Genomic DNA, 24,643 nt, shown 5'->3' on the forward strand with positions numbered 1-24,643 from the left:
GATAGTTGATCTTCACTGTCGATTTGACTGGATTTATAATCACCTTGGAAACACTCCTAAGGGTGTCTGTGAGGATATTTTCAGAAAATTTAACTGAGAGGAAAGATATAAGCCAAGTGTGAGCAGCACCATTTTGGGGTCCTGAACTGAAAAGAGGGACAGAGAGCAGTATACCAGCTCCATGTTTCTCTGCTTCCTGAATGTGGGTGCCCTAAGACCAAGCGCCTCACACTGCTGCCCCCGTGCCCTGTGGAAAGGCTAAACTCTCTGTAATGGCTCTTTTCCAGTGTGTTCTATCTTGCTTTCTTCTTCAAACATCCTAAATGCTTCTGTTCTCTGGGCTCAGTCTTGCATGATCTTTTATTTTTCCTCTATTCATGTTTTTTTTTCAGGAATTTTATTCCCTTTCTTGACTCTAAATATCATTTATATCATCCTGAGTCCACATTTAAATTTCTAGATAAATAGTTCATATATGTGTTCCCCTTCTAATAATACTGTCATTGTTATCAAATAATTTCTCTATGTACAGATAGTTAAATATGTTGGAAGTGTAAAATTCACATTTGATTTTTCCTTTGTCCCATGCTTATTAGCGAGTCTTGTTGATCCTATCTTTTACTTATTTGAAATCGCTCTCTTTACCCTCCAAGAGTCTTAGAGTAATATCTCCGCCAGAAGCCCACTGACCTATCTTGAAAGTAAGAAACCTGATGGAGGAAGGTCATTGGCTAATAAAGGAACTGCCCTGGCCCATTTTATTGGTTAGAGGATAGGTGGGAGGAGTAAACAGAACAGGACTCTGGGAGGAAGAGGAAGTGAGCTCAGACTCCACAGCTCTGCTCTCTCGGGAGCAGACGCCTCAGAGAGAGACGCCAGGCCCGCTCCCGGGATGAAGCTCCGACCCAGGATGGACATAGGCTAGAGAATCTCCCCGGTAAGCGCACCTTGGGGTGCTACACACAGATGATTAGGAATGGGCTAAATTAATATGTGAGAATTAGCCTAGAAGAGAATGGGCCAAGCAGTGATTAAAAGAATACAGTTTGTGTGTTGTTATTTCGGAGCATAAGCTAGCCATGTGGGCGGCCGGGTGTGGGGGACGCAGCCCTGCCGCCCCATATTACTACAGTTGGTGCCCACGTGGACAACTGAATCCACAGAAAGCCTGAAAAAGCTTGGGAAAGAGTAAAGCATGCTTTCTTGATAGTGACAATTTCTCGGGTCTACTCTGCTTGCTAGAGGCAAGCAAGTGCCTCATCTAAGAGAGGCTTCCTGACTCAGCTTTAGCTGCAAAGCCTGCAGCTCATTAAGAGTTCCTGCCATGAAACACTTAAATGGTGTTGACGAAAAGCTGAACGCATGCTTTTCGGTTTTCAGCCAGAGCAGGAAAAAAGCTGCGCCGTTTAAAAATTCCGGCTTTCTGGGCCATCCTGCCAGGGCAAACTCTGACTGTTTGAGGCAGGAGGGCCGGCTACCGAGAGAGGAGTTGAGTGTTGTCTGTTGTAGCTCACTTGCTGGCAGGGACCTTGAAATGCCATACAGTTGTTGCAGTAAACATGGCTACAGCCTGTATATCCGCCATGAGGCTGGAAAGCTAAGGAATGGACTGGATCTAGGTGGCAAAGCCACGCCTTGAATCCTACTGCTATTGCTTGGTAAATTAAAGATTCATGTGGTCAGAAAAAGAGAGATATATAGTAAAGAGAGATTCAAAGACAGAGAAAATTTCTGAATGGTTTAAAATGTGTTAAAAATATATGCAGACTAAAAGTTGAAGTTCTTAAAGTAAAAAACAAAAAAAAAAGGAAGAGAGTTGTTGTGTGTGGTAGCACACGCCTTTAATCCCAGTGCCTAGAAGGCAGAGACAAACAGATCTCTGTGAGTTCAAGGTGTAGTCGCTTACACCTTTAATCCCGAATGCCTGGGAGGCAGAGACAGGCAGATCTCTGAGAGTTCAAAGACAGCCTGGTCTACAGAGTTACTTCAGGTCAAAGATACAGAGAACCTGTCTCAAAAAGCAAAGAGTTAAAAGTAAAAATAAACAAAATAGAGGTTAAAACAAAGCTGCACAAAGATGGAAAATACACAGAGAATCTTGATACTGTATGCTATTATGCTCTCTTTGAATTGTTTGAATGCTGAGGAAGAAGCAACAGCTGCTAAAAGATATTTATTGATAAATGCTGCTGAACTAATCCGACATAGATATTTTGATGCCTTAACTTTGAAATTTGGATCTAAGGACATGATGCTTTGGAAAGGAGTTTCTTATTTTGTTTTCACAGAGGATGAGACGCTGTTCATTTCTTCTATTCCGATTTGGTATGATGGACCACGCCCTCCTGAAGGGTTGGTGTGAACGCCTTCAAAAAATTGCTTCGCCCAACTGCCAACTGAGATGAAACTAGCACACAGGTTATACCATGAAAGACCTAATTAACGACGCCCCCATTCAGCAGGAAGCAGTTTGGAGAGAAAAAACTGCGCCCATGTTCCCAAATATGGTTTATAAACGTCCTTTTACATTTAAAGGGGGATATGATATAGATATGAATAATTTACATTAGTATAGATTTTGCTTTATTGATAGAAATTTAAGGTCAATTTTGTTATATGTATAAGTGTTTCTGATTTTGATTAAGGTATTGTGATTGTGTAGTTCATTTAAATATGTACTGTATAATTGAGAAATATAGGTTGTTAATGGATAATCATCAATAATAGTAAAGCTTGTAGTCATGTTAGTTAGATTTTCTAGATATATAGAGATATATTTTAGATAGACATTCTTCGTGTCTTTCAAAGATTACAGAATAGGACATTTAATGTTTTAATAACTGAGGACTTTTCATGACAATGAGACACTCTGCTCCTGGCAGCACCAATCTACTTCAAGAGGAAGATGGGCATCGAAGAGGCACCTTATGGGGTTTGACAGCCATTTGGGCAAGAAACTGCTCTTGCGTGGACTATTGCATAAACTGGACACAGAGAACCCGCAGCGAGAGGACTACTGAACTTGCCTAAGGTGAGATGATCTTTCGGGGTTCCTGATTCATGAAAGAGTCTGCGAGACATTCTGCAGGACACAACAGATAGTGACTGAACTGACTTTGAATTTTCCTGCTTTATGGAAATGTCTGCTGGATACCATGGGCCTGAAGGCTGAAGATGGATGCCCCAACGGTACAAAAGAACTTTGGGTGACTGTACAGGCAGCGAGATGTCTCTGTCATTTCTAGAATTTTGGACTTCTTGTTTACTTAGGTAATATTATATCTTTCTGGAGTCTTTGATGGAGTTAAGAATAGTTAGTTATAGTTATAGTTTTCCGTAGTTATGATAAAGATTATTGTAACTTTTACTTGATAACTGTTATATGTAATTTTGCTATGTTAAAGCCTTTTTTTTTTGTTTAAACCGAAAAAGGGGAAATGATGGAGGAAGGTCATTGGCTAATAAAGGAACTGCCCTGGCCCATTTTATTGGTTAGAGGATAGGTGGGAGGAGTAAACAGAACAGGACTCTGGGAGGAAGAGGAAGTGAGCTCAGACTCCACAGCTCTGCTCTCTCGGGAGCAGACGCCTCAGAGAGAGACGCCAGGCCCGCTCCCGGGATGAAGCTCCGACCCAGGATGGACATAGGCTAGAGAATCTCCCCGGTAAGCGCACCTTGGGGTGCTACACACAGATGATTAGGAATGGGCTAAATTAATATGTGAGAATTAGCCTAGAAGAGAATGGGCCAAGCAGTGATTAAAAGAATACAGTTTGTGTGTTGTTATTTCGGAGCATAAGCTAGCCATGTGGGCGGCCGGGTGTGGGGGACGCAGCCCTGCCGCCCCATATTACTACAGAAACCTTGTCAGTTTTTCTGTAGAACATTTAAATGACTGCTTATCAATAGAGGTGGCGTGTTTTTTTTTTTCTTTAACTGCTGGCTGGATGGGGGACTTGTAATGAATTGCTTGACTTCTCTGGAGGATATATATAGTGAAGCAGTCTTTCTCTTAGGCTCCCAGCCAGCTCCCAAATCGAGGTACAGAGATCTGTTATCAATTATGAAGGCTTCTCTTATACTTGTCCCACTAGATCTTATAACTTAAATTAACCTGTTTCTGTTTATCTATTTGGGACTTTTTACCTTTCTTTCTTTATATATGTCCTATTCTTTGTCTGTCTGGCAGTTGCCTGGCTGACTGGCCCTAGGCAACCCCCTCTCTTCCTTGTTTTCCTTTCTCTCTTCTACTTACTCCCTCTGGCTTCCAGCCCCACCTTATCTCTCTACTAGCTAGCTATGAGTAGAGGTCAACTTTATTTGACCAATCAGATGCCCTAGGCAGGTAAGGTGAAACAGCAACACATCTTTCCATAGTTAAACAAGCGCAGCACAAACAAAAGCAACACACATTTACAAAGATAAATTAATATTCATAAACAAATGAAATGCATCTTTACATAATTAAAGTAATATTCCACAACAATATAGTAGCAAAATTAAAGAAAACAACATGAATAAAATAGTTATATTGTGCCCTGTGTTCTATAAATATAGTTCACTATTATTGTAAATGTCTCACGGCCTACAAAAGTTTCTCTAGTTAGACTTATGTAGTCCAGTGTTTCAAATTAAACACTTGAGTGTGCCATTCTTCAATGACTCCAGAAGTGTAATCTCATCTTTCCGTCAACAAACTGGTTACTTACCTTTAAGTATTTACCACCATCCATATGGTCTTTTTCCTTTGTTTATTGCCTGTCAGTTCCCTGGGACTTTGATATGCTCCAGAGAGAGGGGCTGCTTCTGGCTTGTTCACTAGTATAAATGCAGTAGCAGCATCGTCCTTGTCACATAGAAGGACTTGTTAGTCATTGGAAAAATAAATATGAATCTCACATTCTTAAGACCTTTGTAGATTTATATTGTGTCTCTGTTTCACATTCATTTTAACTCAAGCAGAGTATATTGCTTATTTATAATGTGATCTTTATTTACCACAAGGGAAGACTGTGTTCCTTACAATCCTTTGTATACAGATTAAACTGGAAACAGGAAAGAAGAAAGTCAGTAACTAAATTTCTGCAGCTTATAAGCTCCCTCTTATTTTAATAATGTACTTTCAGAGTTAAAACTTACCTTTACAAAAGGCTAATTTGAAGCATGATAGTGTACTGGGCTAGCTATTTCAGTCCCACCCAGAGGTTATTTATGGTCCGCCTACCCGAAAGGCCTTAACGAGGCTTACAGAATGAATACTCAGAAGGATTATAGGGACTTATTTTAATTACAGCTAGTGTATGTGATGAATAAAAGTATAAATATGCTACACACTGCTAGTCACTAGCATCTTCTTAGCCGACACATAAGTAACTAGAAGGAATGCATCTAATAAAAATACAGCTCACAATAATATAAAGATTGGCCTTTAAAATTTTTCTTGCATCTAAAATATTGAATGATATACTCTTTTATTTGTGTGGAAGTTTTATGTATTTTTACCTCAGTACTTTAAATATTTATCTTCTTGGAATTCAGTGTACTGTTTTTGTTAGTGTTCTCAAAAAATATTTTCTTTAGAACAAAAAATATTGTTAACAAAGGAGTGTTTTCTTAGTGTATGCTTGCTCCTCTTGAGTTCGCTGTCTCAAGCTTTATACTCGGCTGTTCTACTGCATACTTAACAAACTTTTTCTGTTGCAACTTTTCTGTGAGACAGTGTTAAGTGCTCGAAATTTTATGATCTCTTGAAATCTTGGAAAGCGATGATAGAAGCCTTGTTAGGGTAAATGTTAATTTCCTTCTACCTCTTTCATGTACAAATAACAAACGTCTTTAACTAATGATAAAGGCATAATTTCTTCAGATTAGTTCAACTTATTGTGGTTTTGCTATATTACCTCAGGCTTAGAGGTACATTTCTGAAATATATCTTCATGCAGAAACAGTTAAAACCATGACAGGCAGCCACGTAAGGAATCTTTCTCTTGTATTTGTTCTCTACACTGTTGGATTATATTGTCAGGCCAATGAGATGTTGGATTGAATTATGGTTTGACAAGAATAACTTGTATCTTAAAAAAATCATTAGCTTAAAAACTTGGCTCATTTATTAATTAGTAGATCTAAACCCCCATTTCATTAAAGTAAATTATATAAATATGAACATAAGAGACCCCTGACTCTCATAAACAGTTCTCTAAAACCGGTTAATTTTTTGTCTTGGTTTCTTCAGCAGCCCATAGTACAGTGTTGACAATAGGAAACAAGTAGAATATTTCTTTTGACTTTAAACTGTAATTTCAAGCTACAATTGGCTCAAGATGGGGATTTAAAAAAAAAGACTTTTCAGGGCTGGAGAGATGGTTCAGTGGTTAAGAGACTGTTCTTCCAGAGGACTAGCACTTGCATGGTTACTCAAACCTATCTGTAACTCTAGTTCCATGGGATCTGATGGTTTCTTCTGGCCTCCAAGGACCTAAGGCACCCAAGTTGTCCATGTACATACATCTAAGAAAATACTCATACAAATAAAATAAAAATAAATAAATCTTTTAAAATATTTCTTATAAGAAAATAAAAGGCTATTGGATGATTCCCATTAAGTTAAATAGAGTCTTCTTCTGAGTAATTTAATTATTTATTGTTATAATTATTGTAACATAATTATTATTCGTTAATAGAATTGAATTATCTAGAACCACTGAAAAGGTGGTAGAGTAAGGACCAGTACTAAGGTCCTTACTAAGTAAGCAGGACGCAGAGGAGGGAGTCAGGTAGGTGAGTGTGACCTGCACCCAAGCTTCAGAAGAGAGAGTGAGTGCTGTGCTCTCATTGGCCTGTGTTTTATAAAATGCGCAAATATGCCTTTTGCAAGCATATTACAAAAATCAAGCAAAATGCGTTTAACATCACAATGGTTAGATAAAAACATGGATGGGTGGGTAGAGTCTGCAAATATGTAGATGCCGGTCTGCAGAAACTGACTCATCAGGACAGTATGCAGAAAGGGAAGTCAGAGGGGCTGTTCAGGAAAGACCAGCAAGAGAAAAAAACTGTTTCAGGGAAAACAAATACAGCAGAGCGGACACAAGCAGCACCAGGAAATGGAGGTGGTGGCAACACCAAGACACTTTGGCCCACTTGAGGAAAAGGATACATGGGTAGATTCGCCTGTCGGAATGAAAAGATTTCATGTAAGGATGGCTACAGAACTTATAACATGGCGTGTTAATAACTGAGCCTGGCTTACCAGACAAATCCAGTTTTTTTTCAACCTTTTTGTAAAAATGTGGATTCCATTCTAGGGGACTTTACAAATGATAGGAAGTCTCAAGAAATACAAAAATTAAAAGGACTATGATGTTGAAATTGTGGCAGGGATAAAAGAATGCTTCCACGTGGTGACACAGGGTGTACTATAAAGAAATCCTCTCAGATTACCCTCAGACCCATGTCTCAGGTAGTATGGGAGGCCACACCAACTGGGTATTCACATAAATTAGAATGATGTTGGCCTGCTCACTTGTGAGCGAGATCTTTTTGTGCTATTTTGATATCTTTGCGCTGAGATCTCTGCTGTGGTGAATGATGCTGAGAATGCACTGTCTTTCCTGACTACTGGAAAACACTGCAAGGGCGCCTGCTCACATGTTCACATCTCTGTGAAACACCTCTGTTGTCTGTGGTTCTCATACACAGATGATGATGGGGCACCCGCATCTCTGTGAAACACCTCTGTTGTCTGTGGTTCTCATACACAGATGATGATGGGGCACCCGCATCTCTGTGAAACACCTCTGTTGTCTGTGGTTCTCATACACAGATGATGATGGGGCACCCGCATCTCTGTGAAACACCTCTGTTGTCTGTGGTTCTCATACACAGATGATGATGGGGCACCCGCATCTCTGTGAAACACCTCTGTTGTCTGTGGTTCTCATACACAGATGATGATGGGGCACCCGCATCTCTGTGAAACACCTCTGTTGTCTGTGGTTCTCATACACAGATGATGATGGGGCACCCGCATCTCTGTGAAACACCTCTGTTGTCTGTGGTTCTCATACACAGATGATGATGGGGCACCCGCATCTCTGTGAAACACCTCTGTTGTCTGTGGTTCTCATACACAGATGATGATGGGGCACCCGCATCTCTGTGAAACACCTCTGTTGTCTGTGGTTCTCATACACAGATGATGATGGGGCACTCGCTCACATGTTCGCATCTCTGTGAAACACCTCTGTTGTCTGTGGTTCTCATACACAGATGATGATGGGGCGCCCGCTCACATGTTCACATCTCTGTGAAACACCTCTGTTGTCTGTGGTTCTCATACACAGATGATGATGGGGCACTCGCTCACATGTTCGCATCTCTGTGAAACACTGTTGTCTGTGGTTCTCATACACAGATGATGATGGGGCACCCGCTCACATGGTCGCATCTCTGAAACTCCTCTGTTGTCTGTGGTTCTCATACACAGATGATGATGGGGCACTCGCATCTCTGTGAAACACTGTTGTCTGTGGTTCTCATACACAGATGATGATGGGGCACCCGCTCACATGGTCACATCTCTGTGAAACACCTCTGTTGTCTGTGGTTCTCATATACAGATGATGATGGACTTGAAGTATGTTGGTAGTTAGCAAAAGTAATGGTTTCTGTTATCTTTTAGAAATTTATTAATATTTCAGAGGACAAAACAATAGCTCTGGTATGAAATGACACATCCATACATGTATGCCATTGGACTTTGCTCATGTTTACCATTTTATGCCCCCCTTCCAAACATTCTCCTTTATGCTTCATGTCTCTCCTATATAGACATACATACACGAAGAGCATGCATATGTATGAGAGAAATATATATGTATATAAAAGAGAAATTTCGGTGTTTGAATTTGACTTTCTTAGCACAATAATCCTCAATTCCTCTCATTTTTTAAAAAAAGAACATAATTTTGTTCAAATAAAACCATGGTTCTAATTTTCTTTCTGTTGCTGTGATCAACAGTGTGACCAAAGGCAGTGGAGGGTGGGGCTCTTTGGCTTACTTCCAAGTCATACTCTGTTGTTTAAGGAAGTCGAGGCAAGAGCTCAAGGAGAAACTTGAAACAGAACCCCTGGAGAACACCGCTGGATGGTTGCTCAACCATAGCTCATGATTAGCTGGCTTTCTCATACAGCCCAGTACTGCTTCTCTAGAGATTATGTCATCAGAGTAGGCGGGGCCCTCCGGCGTCAGTTAATAACCAGCACAGATCCCATAGACGTGGTCACAGGCTAGTCTGTTTCAGGCAGTATTGCAATGAGACTTCAGATGATTATAGGTTATGTCAAGTTAACAATTAAAGCTAACTAGGACACTGTGTGTGGGGAGAGAGAAGTTTCGTCATCTCTGTTGGTGGAAATCTAGGCTGGTCCCATATCTTGGTTATTGTGATAGTGCACTATAAATGGGATGTGCGGGTGTCTTCGTTGTATACTTAGGCTCCTCTCATAAATGGAGAAAATACAATGGATCGCTGTTTCTCGTACCTGTTCTTTTATTATTTTCATTCTAAAGTTACTACCAGTATATCCAGTGATACCCTCTAGAGTATTTCTCTGCCTAGTTAACAACGCTGCTTTAAATTGTTGATGGTTCCATTATTTGACATTATACACTTTCATAATAGAGTAAAGTTGCCCCCCAAGAAGAGAAATATCTTAGTATATGCAAGACCCTGGATGCAATCTGTAATACTGAGAAAGAAGACACAATTAAAACAGCAATATAATAACTTATATATTAACAAACTTAAGGATAAAATGTTCTAGAAGCATTAAGATGTGCTAAAACTTTCAATATAGCCTATATCCCTGGAAGTATGCATCCATTTGTGCAGTTTTATGGATTTTATCTGATGGTTCTTTAAAACAATTTATTTAGAAATTATTTTTGACAATATTCTTTGCCCTCTGCAAGTTCTTCCAAGATCCTCCTCACCTCCCTGCCCACTCAACCTCTTGTTTGCTCCCCCCCCCACATGCCCCACTCCCAAAAACAATAACCAAAAACCAAGAAACAGGAAAAACAACCAAAATAAAATTGAAAGAGATAAGCAAACTAAAGAAAAGAAAAAGAGAAAGTAAATAAGACAAAAATAACATAACAAAAAGTGCACGCACACGCGCACACACACACAGAGAATGGACTTGGTTTTGTGTGGTTCAACCACTCCTGGGCCTGGGGACTGCCTTGGATTGTTGTTAATATACCCAGTGACACATTGAGGAAAACTGGGTTTTCCTTTCCCAGCAGGTATCCATTGCAAATTGCTTCTTGGTTAGGGGTGGACTTTGTGTTCACTTACCTGGCATTTTGTCTAGGTTGAACTGTGCAGGTCTTGTGTGTACTCTCTTGATCTCTGTGAGTTCATGTCTATCAGTCTTGTATCTGGAAGACACTGTTTCCTTGATAGTCTCTTCACGTCCTCTTACACATAGATCCCCAAGCCTTGAGACGCGTTTGATAAAGATTTCTCATTTAGACTGAATTTGCCAGTCTCTCATTCTGTATATTGTGGATCTCTTTGTTAATTATCAAATACTGCAACAAGAAGCTTCCCTGATGACAGTTGAGTGATGTACTGATCTATGGGTATTTTATTGACATGCTCCTTTAGTAGAATAAATTACTAGGTTATCCTCTGCACCCATGGCCTCTCTAATCTCAGTTCCTGGCCCCTTTAGCAGTGTCGTGTGGCTTCCTTCTCATCCGGGAAACTGGAGTACAAGGATTAAGTTGGGATGGGGTGGAAAAGAAGAGTAAAGAGGGGATATGGGGAGGGACGACTGACACTAAAGGCATTCTAAACATATGGAAACCCACTACTGTAGAAGTTTTCTAAAATGTACACGCAAATGAAAGGAATCTTACATGTAGTCACCATATAATGGAGGAAACAATACCTTAAGTAGACATCTTATACCACCAGGTCAAACCTCAGTGCCAGTAATGTGTTACATTTGTTGAATCACTGGTCAAAGGGATCCTAGAGATCACCCCACTCTATATCACAGGTTATAGCCAAGGCTCTTGGTTACTCTTCATAACCTGATGGTAAGACCCTATTGCTGAACATGCAACTTCTGTATGTCATTGGATACAGAGATATCGAACTGGTGCTAAACCAGTAGCTACTCCTGATAAGCGTTGATGGTGCTGGGAGGTACTTAGGAGAAAAGTGCTCTATTTCACCCAGTTTAAAACCCTGTGACCTACAAGAGAGACCTTCCTGTGACGTACACTGGCACAGTGGTAGCACAACGGCATCGGAGTAACCAGCCCCTTTCGGAGTGGATTGATTTTATGGTTATTAAACCATAAAGCATTTGGGGTTTTTGGGCCCTATCATTGGCAAGTCATCACTCTTGGTATCTTCACACAAAACTGTTAAAGAGTTGTCTTTTCTTTGTGGCTAGTACTTACCAACATGATAGACACAATTCATTGCATGGCTACCGTTTGCTAGAATAGTCAGTCTTTTAGGAATTGTTTTAAGAGAAGAAGCATTAGGAGTAGAGTTCTTCTCGTGTCTCTAATGAAACACAAGACAGGAGTGGGATCAAAATCAGATACATGTTCTTATCTAAATGTCTCTTTTGTAGAACACTTTATGGAACTTATAGGAACATCAGTAACCTTTGTTAGACTAGAAGTTTTTACGTAAAGCAGTGAGAGCAGTTCTCAGAAGGTGCAGAGACACAGATAACGTTTGTTCCAGCCTTGTCCCCAGTGGCATGTTTGTAGGTGTACACCGGTCAGAGAGTGAATGGTTGGCTCTCATTTTCCTCTTCTTGCTTTTTATTAATCAGAACTTCCTTATGAACTATAACATGGTTAAAAATTTTTAAAATATTTTTGTTTTAAAAGTTGTGTGATTTAGTAGAAAGAATTTAGAGTACTGAGTTACCTGCCTAGCAACTCATAAATACGAAATTCAGCAAATTGTCTTGACCTTTAATAGCTGATACATTCCTTAATATTTTCCAAAGAAACTTTAAACGAGCATTAGCCAGAACAGGATGGCTTGTAGGCATGAGCAGAGGCAGAATTACACTCACAGTTTTGTTAGGGATTGTGGTTTCTTTCACATACGACATCGTGATGACCATCTGCTCCAGTCTCACAGCAGTGTTATGCAATTACCAAACACCATGCTTTCTAAGTCGTAAACTTGGTTAGTAATGCTTAGAGTTACAGAAAGACAAAAACTCTTCCTGCACATAAACAACTAATGTCTACACCGTTTTGGAAACAGACCGAGAATTGAAACTAAATTTGCTGCCTCTCACTTGACATTTATATGACTTTATATTAAGGAAATTTCTGGGCATCTAAGGTCCATTTTAGAGATTCTTTTTCAGAGAGAGTGAAAAAACATTTAGGAATATTGATTTTATTTAGGATAATGAGTTTGAATGTTCTTTGTTATTTTTATTGGGGTTCTAAATATTTTTGAGACTGTAGTGGTCAGTTTTTAAAATATGCATTCAACAAAATTGAGCTCTTCCTGTGTTACTTTTGATTGTGATTTCTGCAGGCCAAACCTGAGTTTGTTTTTAATCCACATGTATTCACTGCATTTTTTCCAGGAGGTTTTATGAAGATGGAGCCATTGTCTTAGGTGAAGAAGCAAATATGCTTGCTGGCATGCTGCTTGGCCTCAATGCCATCGACTTCAGGTACTCGGCGTTCAACAAAATGAGTTCGGTTTTTAAGTGATTATACCTAACAGTTTCTACTCGTGATTTTTCTTTTGATTTGCTAAATAAAGCACTGTTAGACTTTGGTACTGGATTTTTATTGCTTTCAGAACAACTAGTTTTCCGATGTCCTAGAAGAAAGAAAGTGAGGTGTTTCTAACTTCGCAGGCCTACTCTCTTAAGATGAGTGAAAGGAAGAGTAGCCTGTGTGGGCTGCAGCAGGACTCTGCTGACAGGGAGGGAGGTTTCTGTCTCTTGTTCTTGGTATTTTCAGCTACTGCTGTAAAATGTAAAGAAGTAGACTCAAAGCAGATTTAAAGTAAGCAAGAGTCTTCCTTCCCCAAGTCTAGATAGACAAAATTCTGGAAGGATGTCTTGGGTACTTTATACATCTTGTATTATTAGCATTAATTTGGAGTATACAATATTGTTCATTTTTCCTTTGGTTCTCACTAAGATGAACCAGTTGCAGACTGATCACAAATGCTAAAAATGGTTGTGGTTAGATTACTTTCAAGATTCTGAAAGCATCATTTTGCATTTAATTTACCTCAAATTGTACGTTGTATTAAAAGTAAAAAGTTGTCTGTAAGAAAACTCACAGAAAAGAATGAAGGAAGAATATTTTATGAACAGTTCAAGAATATTGATACTGAAATGACTTTCAGGTTTAACTTTAAATAGACTCCTATAATTTTCATTGAGGTTATTTTTTTCTAGTAACTTACTTTCTCTTCAAAATATTTATCACTTCATAGGTTCTGGATTTCCCCTATTTATAATTTAATAAGCAAGTAATAGCTTAATTTTTAGGATGAACATCATAAAGTCTAAATGTTTGAGGTTTTTATTGCAGTTATTTAATTTATGTGTGCACGGTGGGGCACATGTGAACGTGGGGAACAGGACGGGGTGCTGGCCTCTCCTACCGTGGTGGTCCTGAGGACTGCATTCACAGCACCAGGATTGATGGTGACCTTTACTCACTGAGTTGTCTTGCCAGCCTGGAGATTGTCTTTTAACCCTTGAGTGTCGTTAACTCTTCATATAGGTGTCCCGTCATGTTAGGCCTATAAGTCTTTTATGTGTTTCGGGTTTTTTTTTTCTTTTAAAGTTTTATTTTATATTCAGCTCACAGTATTTTACCCCTGACAGCGATATACTCATGGCCATATCATGGTACAAAATGTATATAGTCTAACTTTTAAAGTTCCCACAGACTTAAAGGGTCCTGCCACTGTTCAGACGTCTCAAGATTGAAGTGTCTTTTGACTGTGAACCACTATTGAATAAAATATAAATTACAACCGGTTGGTGGTGGCACACGCCTTTAATCCCAGCACTTAGGAGGGAGAGGCAAGCGAACTCTGTGAGTTTGAGACCATCTGATCTACAAGAGCTAGTTCCCTAACAGCCAGGGCTGTTACACAGAGAACCCATGTCTCAAAAAACCAAAAAATAAAAAATTATATGCTTTCACTGTACAATGGTACATTCCCATTGGTAGCACAATTAATAAAAACTCAGAGACAGAAATTGATGTTCAACCTGAAGGTCAGAAAAGCAAAACAACCAGCCACTGGCTCTTACCTCTCTATCTCAGTCCAAAATGGTAACCGTGCCTCCAGGAATCTCAGAATGAGACTGTGTGTGAGAACTGTCTCCTCCCATTTTGCATTCCTCTCCAGTGCTAGGATTAAAGGCATGTACCACTACTGCTAGATTTCTATGGCAAACTAGTGTGGCTGCTGGGATTAAAGTTGTGTGTCACCACTACTGGTCTTAAGACTTACCAGTGCAGCTGTTTTCGTCTCTGAACTTCAGGCAAACCTTATTTATTTATTAAAACACAAATGAAATATCACTACACCCACTCTGAAAAGGAAGAATGCAAGCATGCTGAGGTTAGACCAGAGCAGGAACTGCAACAGGGCAAACACCAAATCCTGTGGTTCCATGTCTGCGGCTTTAGTTTCAAAGGGTATAGATGGATCCATCCTTCCATCCACCTTGCAGCCTACAATATATGCCACTCTCTCTGGCTGTTTTCACGCCTGGTGTGCAGCCCTCCTAAGAAATATATTTCATGGCCCTGACATCTCCAACATCTTAGAATCTACACTGTAACCCTGCTTTCACCTTCACAACTTCATGCAATGGCCTGCTTCTTTGTAGGTACTCCAGCCCGGCACAGTCCCAGCTGCCTGCCATCAGCACTTTTCTGAATTTCCAGAAGAAGAGCCCCTGATCCACTCATACGTGCATCTTTTATGCCACCAAACTAGACTCACGGCCAAATTCTGCTTCCAGCTTGGGAGGGACCCCGGTCTCCTTGGAGCTCAGTTGTAGCGGTTTCAGTACCCTAAACGTGGTCAAATGTTCTCTATACAGTCACTTCCAAGAACAAGAAAACTATCCCGCTCTCTCCTTTAAAAACTTGGGGCCTTTGATACTGGGGTCTTCCTCAGGGTATCTTTCCTGTTGCTCTGTGCAGAGCAGAAGGCTTCTCCTTCAAGGCAAGAATCTATATAGCAATTAGAGTCTTTTCTTAGCAGCTGCCTTGACTGTAACCGTAGCTTCCTAATGCCCCTTTCCTCTCCAGATTGTACACTGCCCCTTTCTAACTCGTGTTCTTTTTTCCTCGTAGAAATCAGTAATGGTTATGCCGCCCCACTAAATGTTGTGCTGTCTTGAAATTTCTGCTGCCAAGGAAATTAGTCCATTACTTTAAAATCTGATCTCACATAAATTCTCAGACTATGAGCCAAATGCAGCCAGATTCTTTGCCAAAATATTGCATTTGTGATAGAATCTTTGTTCCTCACGGAAACCAGTGTCTCTGGGTTGCTGCTACTGGGTTCTATTACTGCTGCCTTCAAAGGCTCCATCAAGTGGCCTATTAAGCTCTGCTTACAACATTCAGTGGCTTTTCCAGCCAGATGTCCAAAATATTCCACACTCCTTCTGTATAATAAAGGTCTAAAACTACATGCTTGGGTTTTTCAGAACAATGGTCCATTTCTAATACCATTTATCTGTTAGCTTCTTCTCTGTGGCTGTGATAAAATGCCCTGATGTGGACAGCTTAAGGGAGAAGGAGTCTGTCGTGTCAGAGGAATAAAATCCATCATGACACACAAGACATGACAGCACTGGTAGGGATGGCATGGTGACAGAAGCAGGAAATGGGAGATCACATGTGTCCCTGCTCAGAAAGCAGAGTGAGAATAGTGGGGTGGGAGTGGGGGACAAGCAGTAAACCCTCAAGCCCTCCCTCACTGACATAATTCCTTCATAAAGACTCCATAACCATCTCAAACCGTACCATCGGCTGTGAAACACGTGTTCAAAACAACCATTAGGGATTGAACTACAGTCACCAGACATTGACAGCAAGTGTCTTTAACTGCGGAGGCATCTCACTGACACTGTGTGGTCGAGTGAAAGCAGATACCTAAACCATGTGTTAGTAATGTCTGTGAAAATGGAGGCATGTGTGTGAAGTGGCACCACTTTAATTTTGTCCTTATTTGAACCTGGAAAAGTAAATGCATACTTTTTGTATGTTTAAATGAATATTTTGGCAGTCAAACTTTGGAACAAAATCAGAAGGTGAGAGTTCACAGGTGATTTTTTTTCCTTTGAAATATCAATCTGATTTTTTATAAGTGTTTCTGCATTTATATTTATGGAGGATGTGTATTTTGGTGTTGTTGTTTTAGTTGTTTTGAGCAACGTTTTGTTTAAAACTGGGATAACTGATGTGCATCACTGCACCCAGCTCTAGAAGATGTTTTTAACAATAGTTATCATCACTGCACCCAACTCTAGAAGATGTGTTTTTAACAATAGTTATCATCACTGTGCCCAGCTCTAGAAGATGTGTTTTTAACAATAGCTATCATCACTGCGCCCAGCTCTAGAAGATGTGTTTTTAACAATAGTTATCGTCAGCCAGACACCTTCTTATCCTTCTGTCTGTGTTATACAAGAGTGAAGATCTGGATTAGGGGTCAAGAGATTTAAATTTCCTTTATTGGCATTGTGAGTGAGCATCACAGCATGCCCCCGGGCATATTGCTTAACCATTTCTATGACCTTACGGTCTCAGAAGAAGCTATTTAGAGAGTAGAGGATTTCCAGCACCTCTTGAAGGTCTAAGATCTAAACTTTTTCTTTTAGTGAGATAGTTTAGAAGCTTCTTCTTTGCTAATCAAGCAGACCTTTCTAGGAGATCGTGTTACCTGAGAATTTGTATTTAAACATGGAAAGCAAATCTTTTTTTTTATTCTCTAGTGATATTTTGAATGACCGATAAAAATCAACATATTGGCAAATAGCGTAATAAAGTTTAGATTGTGTGGAGTTTTGAGGAATAAGGGTCTCCACAGACTCATATATTTGAATGTTTAGTCACCAGTTGATCTGTTTGAAAGGATTCCATGGATTAGGAGGTGTGGTCTTGGAGGGAGTGTGTCACTGGCATTGGACTCCGGGGTATCAAAAGCCCATGCCAGGACCCTCTCTGGTTGTGGATCAGGATGTAGCTTTCTGCTGCTTCTTCAGCCTGCTGCCGTCCTTCCTCCCGTGATGATAATGGACTAAGCCTCTGAATCTGCAAGCAAAGCTGCCAATTAAATGCTTTCTTTTTTAAGAGTTTTTGTGGTCATAGTGGCTCTTCACAAAAATAGAACAATGATTAAGACCTTGATTTCTCAGTAAATTTTATTGTTGCTTTATGAAACATTATCTAATATATTAACCTGTTGTATAATGCTTGTTGTTGATATTGAAAATTAAATATTTAAGATACTTATTTGTAGCAAGTAACAATTATATTATGAACAAAGATATTCCTGTGCAGTTGGAACTTTAATATTAAGTACTAATATGGATATTTATTGTCTGCTTTCTTAGCTTCTGCCTAAAGGGAGAAGGACTGGATGGCACCTTCCCTGCTGTAATAGACTATACACCATATTTGAAGTTTGAGCAAAGGTACTTGCCATTTTGAAATATGTTGTTGAAATCTTAATTGTAACTTTGAACAATTTTTATCTGATTTAAACTTCTTATGTAACATTTGTTTCTTATCAAAAATTATTAGTTAGAACTAAGGAGATGGCTCAGTGGATAAAGTGTTTGCTTTACAAGCATGAAGTCCAGTTGGCATCACCAGAACTCATGTAAAAGATGGCCATGGTGGAATGGGTATGCAATCCTAGTTCTGGGCAGTCAAGCACAGGGGGCTCTCCAGAATTCATGGCCAGGCAGTCCCGGTGAGCTTGAGCTGGAGAATCAATAGAGACTTAGTCTCACAAAGTAACATCAAGAGTAGTACAGAAAGACACCCAAAGTTGACCTCTGACCTCTAGCCTCCAACACACACACATACGGGGTGGGAAGACTATTAGTGAGTTCTACCTCCAACTTCACTTCCAATATTTATGAAGATATAGTCTTATATTAATCTCAGTATGCTGTTTGTATAAAAATATCTATTTATATTGCTAAAACCATTGTAAAAGAATACATGCTCCAAAATAAGCCATTGAAATTTCAGAACTGTGATTCATTAGATTGGGTTCCATTTTGTAGAAATAAATTTTGCTGAAAATTTCACTTATTTTAGGTAAATTCAGTTACAAGTCTACTGATTCTTAAATTGTACACTTCTAAAAAATACCTAGCAATGAATCTCACTGCTAGTCTGTATAACAATATTCTGTAAGAATTCTAGAGTTTTATAACCTTATTGAAAATTAATTAGCTGAAATTCTATAGGTGTTTTTTGTGTTTTCCTGAAAAAAAAAAAAAGATCTTGTGAATAGCATAAAATTCTATCATACTTAAATACTGTAATCAGGCCATCGTTATAAGGTACTCTGTAAGTTCTATATACATGTAATATACATACATAATCATTCAAGGTATATTTGATGCATACCTAATCTAGGAAAATCAATCTTTGTCTCTGTCTGTCTGTCTGTCTTGCTCTCTCTCCCCCTGACTGTTCTGGAATTCGCTGTGTAGGCCACGCTGGCCTCTAACTCACAGAGATCCACGAACCTCTGCTTCCTGAGCACTGGGATTAAAGGCACATGCCATTATCCCCAGCTTAGAAACACATTTTCTTAAGTGCCAAGTGTGTGTGTGTCGGGGGGGGGGGGGGGGACATTAGAAACGTCTGAATAAAAGTTCAGCTCCTGACTCCAAGAAAACCACCATCTAATAAAAGATTTCAGGCATTCAAGTAAAAATATCCATGGCTTTTTCTGGGTGGTGACAGATGAGAGCAACCTCTGCGTTCTTTGGGGTTAATTTCGTGAGTGTACAGGAGGGGCTCCTTACAGGAAAAGGGTGAAAAAAAGGCGGCTGCACCACAGAAATGGCCACGTTGTTATGGTAATGACTCAGAAAGATGCACCCCTTGAGCCCCAGGGAAAGAATCTCCCTCCCACAGTGGTATTCACTGTCTTTATAGCCCAAGAGAGGGTTTGTGAATTGAGGAACTTCTGAGCTTCTGGAATCTGGTAACATGAGCTTGTCCTTCTTTATGGCTGAAAAACATTCAGTTGGGTCTATGTGCCAAGTATTGATTCTGTGTCCCACTGTTAGAGGACATGCAAGTTGGTTTCAGAACTTGAGGTCCCTAATAAACACGGATGTGCAGATCCCCTTGTGACACACTGATTGGAGCCCAGGAGTGGTTTTTCTGGTGCACATGGTAAATCCAGCATTAGTTTCTTGACATCCAGTTGTGCCAGCACCATTTGTTGAAGATGCTTTCTTTCTTCCATTGTATACTTTTAGCTCCTTTATAAAAAATGAGGTGTTCATAGGTTTGTGGGTTAAAATCCGGGTCTTCTATACGATTCCAGTGGTCGACTTCTCTGTTTTTATGCCAGTACCACACTGTTTTCATTACTGTAGCTCTGTAATAGAGTTTGAAGTCAGGGATGGTAATGCCTCCAACAGATCCTTTATTGTATAGGATTGTTTTGGCTATCCTGGGTTTTTTGTTTTTCCATATAAAGTTGATTATTGTCCTCTCAAAAATCTGTGAAGAATTTTGATGGGACCTTGATGGGGATTGCATTGAATCTATAAATTGCCTTTGGTAGAATTGTCATTTTTACTATGTTGATCCTCCCAATCCAAGAGCAAGGGAGGTCCTTCCATTTTCTGGTATCCTCTTCAATTTCTTTCTTCAATGCCTTAAAGTTCTTGTCAAATAGGTCTTTCACTTCCTTGGTTAGAGTTACCCCAAGATATTTTATGCTGTTTGTGGCTATCGTGAAAGGTGAAGCTTCTCTGATTTCCCTCTCTGCTTCCATATCCTTTGTGAAACCTTTGTACTGACTTTTATCCGTCTGAACTGTTTTTTTTTTTTTATTGAGAAAAGGAGAAAAAAAAAAAACAAGTTTCCACCTCCTCCCAGCCTCCCATTTCCCTCCCCCTCCTCCCCCCCTACGCCCCCTCCTCCCACCCTTCTCCCCCTCCCCCCACTCCTTTCCCCCTCCCTCTCCAGTCCAAAGAGCAGTCAGGGTTTTCTGCTCTGTGGTAAGACCTAGGACCTCCCACCTCCGTCCATATCTAGGAAGGTGAACATCCAAACTGGCTGGGCTCCCACAAAGCCATCACATTACGTAGGATCAAACCCCCGTGCCATTGTCCTTTGCGTCTCATCAGCCCTCATAGTTCGCCATGTTCAGAGAGTCCAGTTTTATCCCATGCTATTTCAGTCACAGTCCAGCTGGTCTTGGTGAGCTCTCAATAGATCAGCTCCACTGTCTCAGTGGGTGGGTGCATCCCTCGTGGTCCCGACTTCTTTCCTCATGTTCTCCCTCCTTCTGCTCCTCATTGGGACTTTGGAAGCTCAGTCCAGTGCTCCAGTGTGGGTCTCTGTCTCTATCTCCATCCATCACCAGATGAAGGTTCTATGATGATATGCAAGATATTCGTCAGTATTGCTCAAGGATAGGGTCATTTCAGGTTCCCTATTCTCAACTGCCCAAGGAACTAACTGGGGACCTCAGCTTGGGCACCTGGGAGCCCCTCTAGGGTCAGGTCTCTTGCCAACCCTAAAGTGGTTCCCTTAACTAAGAATTGTGGTTCCGTGCTCCCCTGTCCAACCTTCCTTTATCCCAATCCTCCTGCTTTCCCAAGGCCCGACCTCCTTCCCTTCTAACTTTTCTCTCCCCATCTCCCCTTACCCCCAACCCACCCCACCCCAAGATCCCAATTTTCTCCCCGGCAATTTTGTCTACTTCCCTTAGCCAAGAGGATAACTATATGCTTTTCCTTGGGTTCCCCTTCTTACTTAGCTTCTTTAGATTCACCTATTGTAGACTCCGTGACCCTTATTTATGGCTAGAAACCAATTATGAGTGAGTACATCCCATGTTCATCTTTTTGGGTCTGGGATACCTCACTCAGGATAGTTTTTTCTATTTCCATCCATTTGCATGCAAAATTTGAGAAGTCATTGTTTTTTACCGCTGAGTAGTACTCTAATGTGTAGATATTCCATACTTTCTTCATCCATTCTTCCATTGAAGGGCATCTAGGTTGTTTCCAGGTTCTGGCTATTACAAATAATACTGCTATGAACATAGTTGAACAAATGCTTTTGTCATATGATAGGGCATTTCTTGGGTATATTCCCAAGAGTGGTATTGCTGGGTCCAGGGGTAGGTTGATCCCGAATCTCCTAAGAAACCGAAACACTGACTTCCATAGTGGTTGCACAAGATTGCATTCCCACCAGCAATGGATGAGGGTACCCCTTCCTCCACAACCTCTCCAGCAAAGGTTATCGTTGGTGTTTTTGACTTTAGCCATTCTCACAGGTGTAAGATGATATCTCAAAGTTGTTTTGATTTGCATTTCCCTGATTGCTAAGGAAGTTGAGCATGACCTTAAGTGTCTATTGGCCATTTGAACTTCTTCTGTTGAGAATTCTCTGTTCAGATCAGTGCCCCATTTTTTAATTGGGTTAATTAGCATTTTAAAGTCTAGTTTCTTGAGTTCTCTATATATTTTGGAGATCAGACCTTTGTCTGTTGCGGGGTTGGTGAAGATCTTCTCCCAGTCAGTAGGTTGCCTTTGTGTCTTAGTGACAGTGTCCTTTGCTTTGCAGAAGCTTCTCAGTTTTAGTAGGTCCCATTTATTCAATGTTGCTCTTAATGTCTGTGCTTCTGGGGTTATACATAGGAAGCGATCTCCTGTGCCCATCTGTTGTAGGGTATTTCCCACTTTCTCTTCTATCCTTTTCAGTGTGTTCGGGCTGATATTGAGGTCCTTAATCCATTTGGACTTGAGTTTTGTGCACGGTGAAAGATGTGGGTCTATTTTCATTCTTCTACAGGTTGACATCCAGTTGTGCCAGCACCATTTGTTGAAGATGCTTTCTTTCTTCCATTGTATACTTTTAGCTCCTTTATCAAAAATGAGGTGTTCATAGGTTTGTGGGTTAAAATCCGGGTCTTCTATACGATTCCATTGGTCGACTTCTCTGTTTTTATGCCAGTACCACACTGTTTTCATTACTGTAGCTCTGTAATAGAGTTTGAAGTCAGGGATGATAATGCCTCCAACAGATCCTTTATTGTATAGGATTGTTTTGGCTATCCTGGGTTTTTTGTTTTTCCATATAAAGTTGATTATTGTCCTCTCCAGATCTGTGAAGAATTTTGATGGGAACTTGATGGGGATTGCATTGAATCTATAAATTGCCTTAGGTAGAATTGCCATTTTTACTATGTTGATCCTCCCAATCCAAGAGCAAGGTAGATCCATCCATTTTTTGGTATCCTCTTCAATTTCTTTCTTCAATGCCTTAAAGTTCTTGTCAAATAGATCTTTCACTTCCTTGGTTAGATTTACCCCAAGATATTTAATGCTGTTTGTGGCTATCGTGAATGGTGAAGCTTCTCTGATTTCCCTCTCTGCTTCCCTATCCTTTGTGTATAAGAGGGCGACTGATTTTTTGGAGTTGATCTTGTATCCTGCCACATTACTAAAGCTGTTTATCAGCTGTATAAGTTCTTTGGTGGAGTTTTGGGGGTCGCTTAAGTACACTATCATATCATCTGCGAATAACGAAAGTTTAACTTCTTCCTTTCCAATTCGAATCCCCTTGATCCCATTATGTTGTCTTATTGCTATTGCTAGAACTTCAAGTACTATATTGAAGAGGTATGGCGAGAGTGGACAGCCTTGTCGTGTTCCTGAGTTAAGCGGGATGGCTTTGAGTTTCTCTCCGTTTAATTTGATGTTAGCTGTCGGCTTGCTGTATATAGCTTTTATTATATTTAGGTATGACCCTTGTATCCCTAATCGCTCCAAGACTTTTAACATAAATGGATGTTGAATTTTGTCGAATGCTTTTTCAGCATCTAATGAGATGATCATATGGTTATTTTCCTTCAGTTTATTTATATGCTGGATTACATTGATAGATTTTCGTATGTTGAACCAGCCCTGCATCTCAGGAATGAAGCCTACTTGATCATAGTGGATAATTTTCCTAATGTGTTCTTGGATTCGATTTGCCAGTATTTTGTTGAGGATTTTTGCGTCGATGTTCATGAGTGAGATTGGCCTGTAATTCTCTTTCCTGGTTGAGTCTTTGTGTGGTTTTGGTATCAGAGTAACTGTAGCTTCATAAAAGGAATTAGGTAATGACCCTTCTGTTTCTATATTATGGAATACATTAAGGAGTATGGGTATTAGCTCTTCTTGGAAGTTCTGGTAGAATTCCGCATTGAAACCATCTGGTCCTGGGCTTTTTTTGGTAGGGAGGTTTTTGATAACAGCTTCTAATTCTTCGCGACCAACAGGTCTGTTTAGATTGTTCACCTGGTCCTGGTGTAACTTTGGTATATGGTATTTATCTAAAAAAGTATCCATTTCTTTTACATTTTCCAGTTTTGTGTTATACAGGCTTTTGTAATATGATCTGATGATTCTCTGAATTTCCTCTGTGTCTGTGGTTATGTCCCCCTTTTCATTTCTGATCTTATTAATTTGCGTATTCTCTCTCTGCCGTTTGATTAGTTTGGATAGGGGTTTATCAATCTTGTTGATTTTCTCCAGGAACCAGCTTTTTGTTTCATTGATTCTTTTTATTGTTTTCTGTGTTTCTATTTTGTTGATTTCAGCCCTCAGTTAGATTATTTCCAATCTTCTACTCCTCCTAGGTGAGTCTGCTTCTTTTTTTTCTAGAGCTTTCAGGTGGGCTGTTAAGTCTTCAATATGTGCTTTCTCTGTTTTCTTTAAGTGGGCACTTAGTGCGATGAACTTTCCTCTTAGCACTGCTTTCATAGTGTCCCATAAGTTCGAGTATGTTGTTTCTTTATTTTCATTGAATTCAAGGAAGACTTTAATTTCTTTCTTTATTTCTTCCTTAATCCAGGTATGGTTCAGAAGTTGAGTGTTCAGTTTCCATGAGTTTGTAGGTTTTCTGGGGGTAGCATTGTTGTTGAATTCTAACTTTAATCCATGGTGATCTGATAAGACACAGGTGGTTACTAATATTTTTTTGTAACTGTGTAAGTTAGCTTTGTTACCGAGTATGTGGTCAATTTTCGAGAAGGTTCCATGAGCTGCAGAGAAGAAGGTATATTCTTTCCTCTTTGGGTGGAATAATCTATAGATGTCTGTTAAGTCCATTTGCTTCATTACTTCCATTAATTCTCTAATTTCTCTGTTAGGTTTCTGTTTGATTGACCTGTCCATTGGTGAGAGAGGAGTGTTGAAGTCTCCTACTATTAGTGTGTGTGATTTGATGGCTGCCTTGAGTTTTAGTAATGTTTCTTTTACATACGTGGGCGCTTTTATATTCGGGGCATAGATATTCAGGATTGAGACTTCATCCTGA

The 24,643-nt window shown here is 40.0% G+C and overlaps 1 protein-coding gene across 2 annotated transcripts in view; it reads left to right on the forward strand.

Moving 5' to 3' along the window:
* Positions 1–24,643, forward strand: part of LOC121434765 (RUN domain-containing protein 3B) — a 158,332-nt gene that overhangs the window by 58,182 nt on the left and 75,507 nt on the right. For both annotated transcript variants that reach the window (XM_041633726.1, XM_041633727.1), the window contains exons 5-6: positions 12,649–12,738; positions 17,677–17,757. In XM_041633726.1, coding sequence (XP_041489660.1) covers positions 12,649–12,738; positions 17,677–17,757 — 171 coding nt within the window. The remainder of the gene's footprint in view (positions 1–12,648; positions 12,739–17,676; positions 17,758–24,643) is intronic.

The sequence above is a fragment of the Microtus oregoni genome, unplaced genomic scaffold (genome assembly GCF_018167655.1).
Source record: "Microtus oregoni isolate MIOR12 unplaced genomic scaffold, Mior012 000044F_ref0000062, whole genome shotgun sequence".
Lineage (NCBI taxonomy): Eukaryota > Metazoa > Chordata > Mammalia > Rodentia > Cricetidae > Microtus > Microtus oregoni.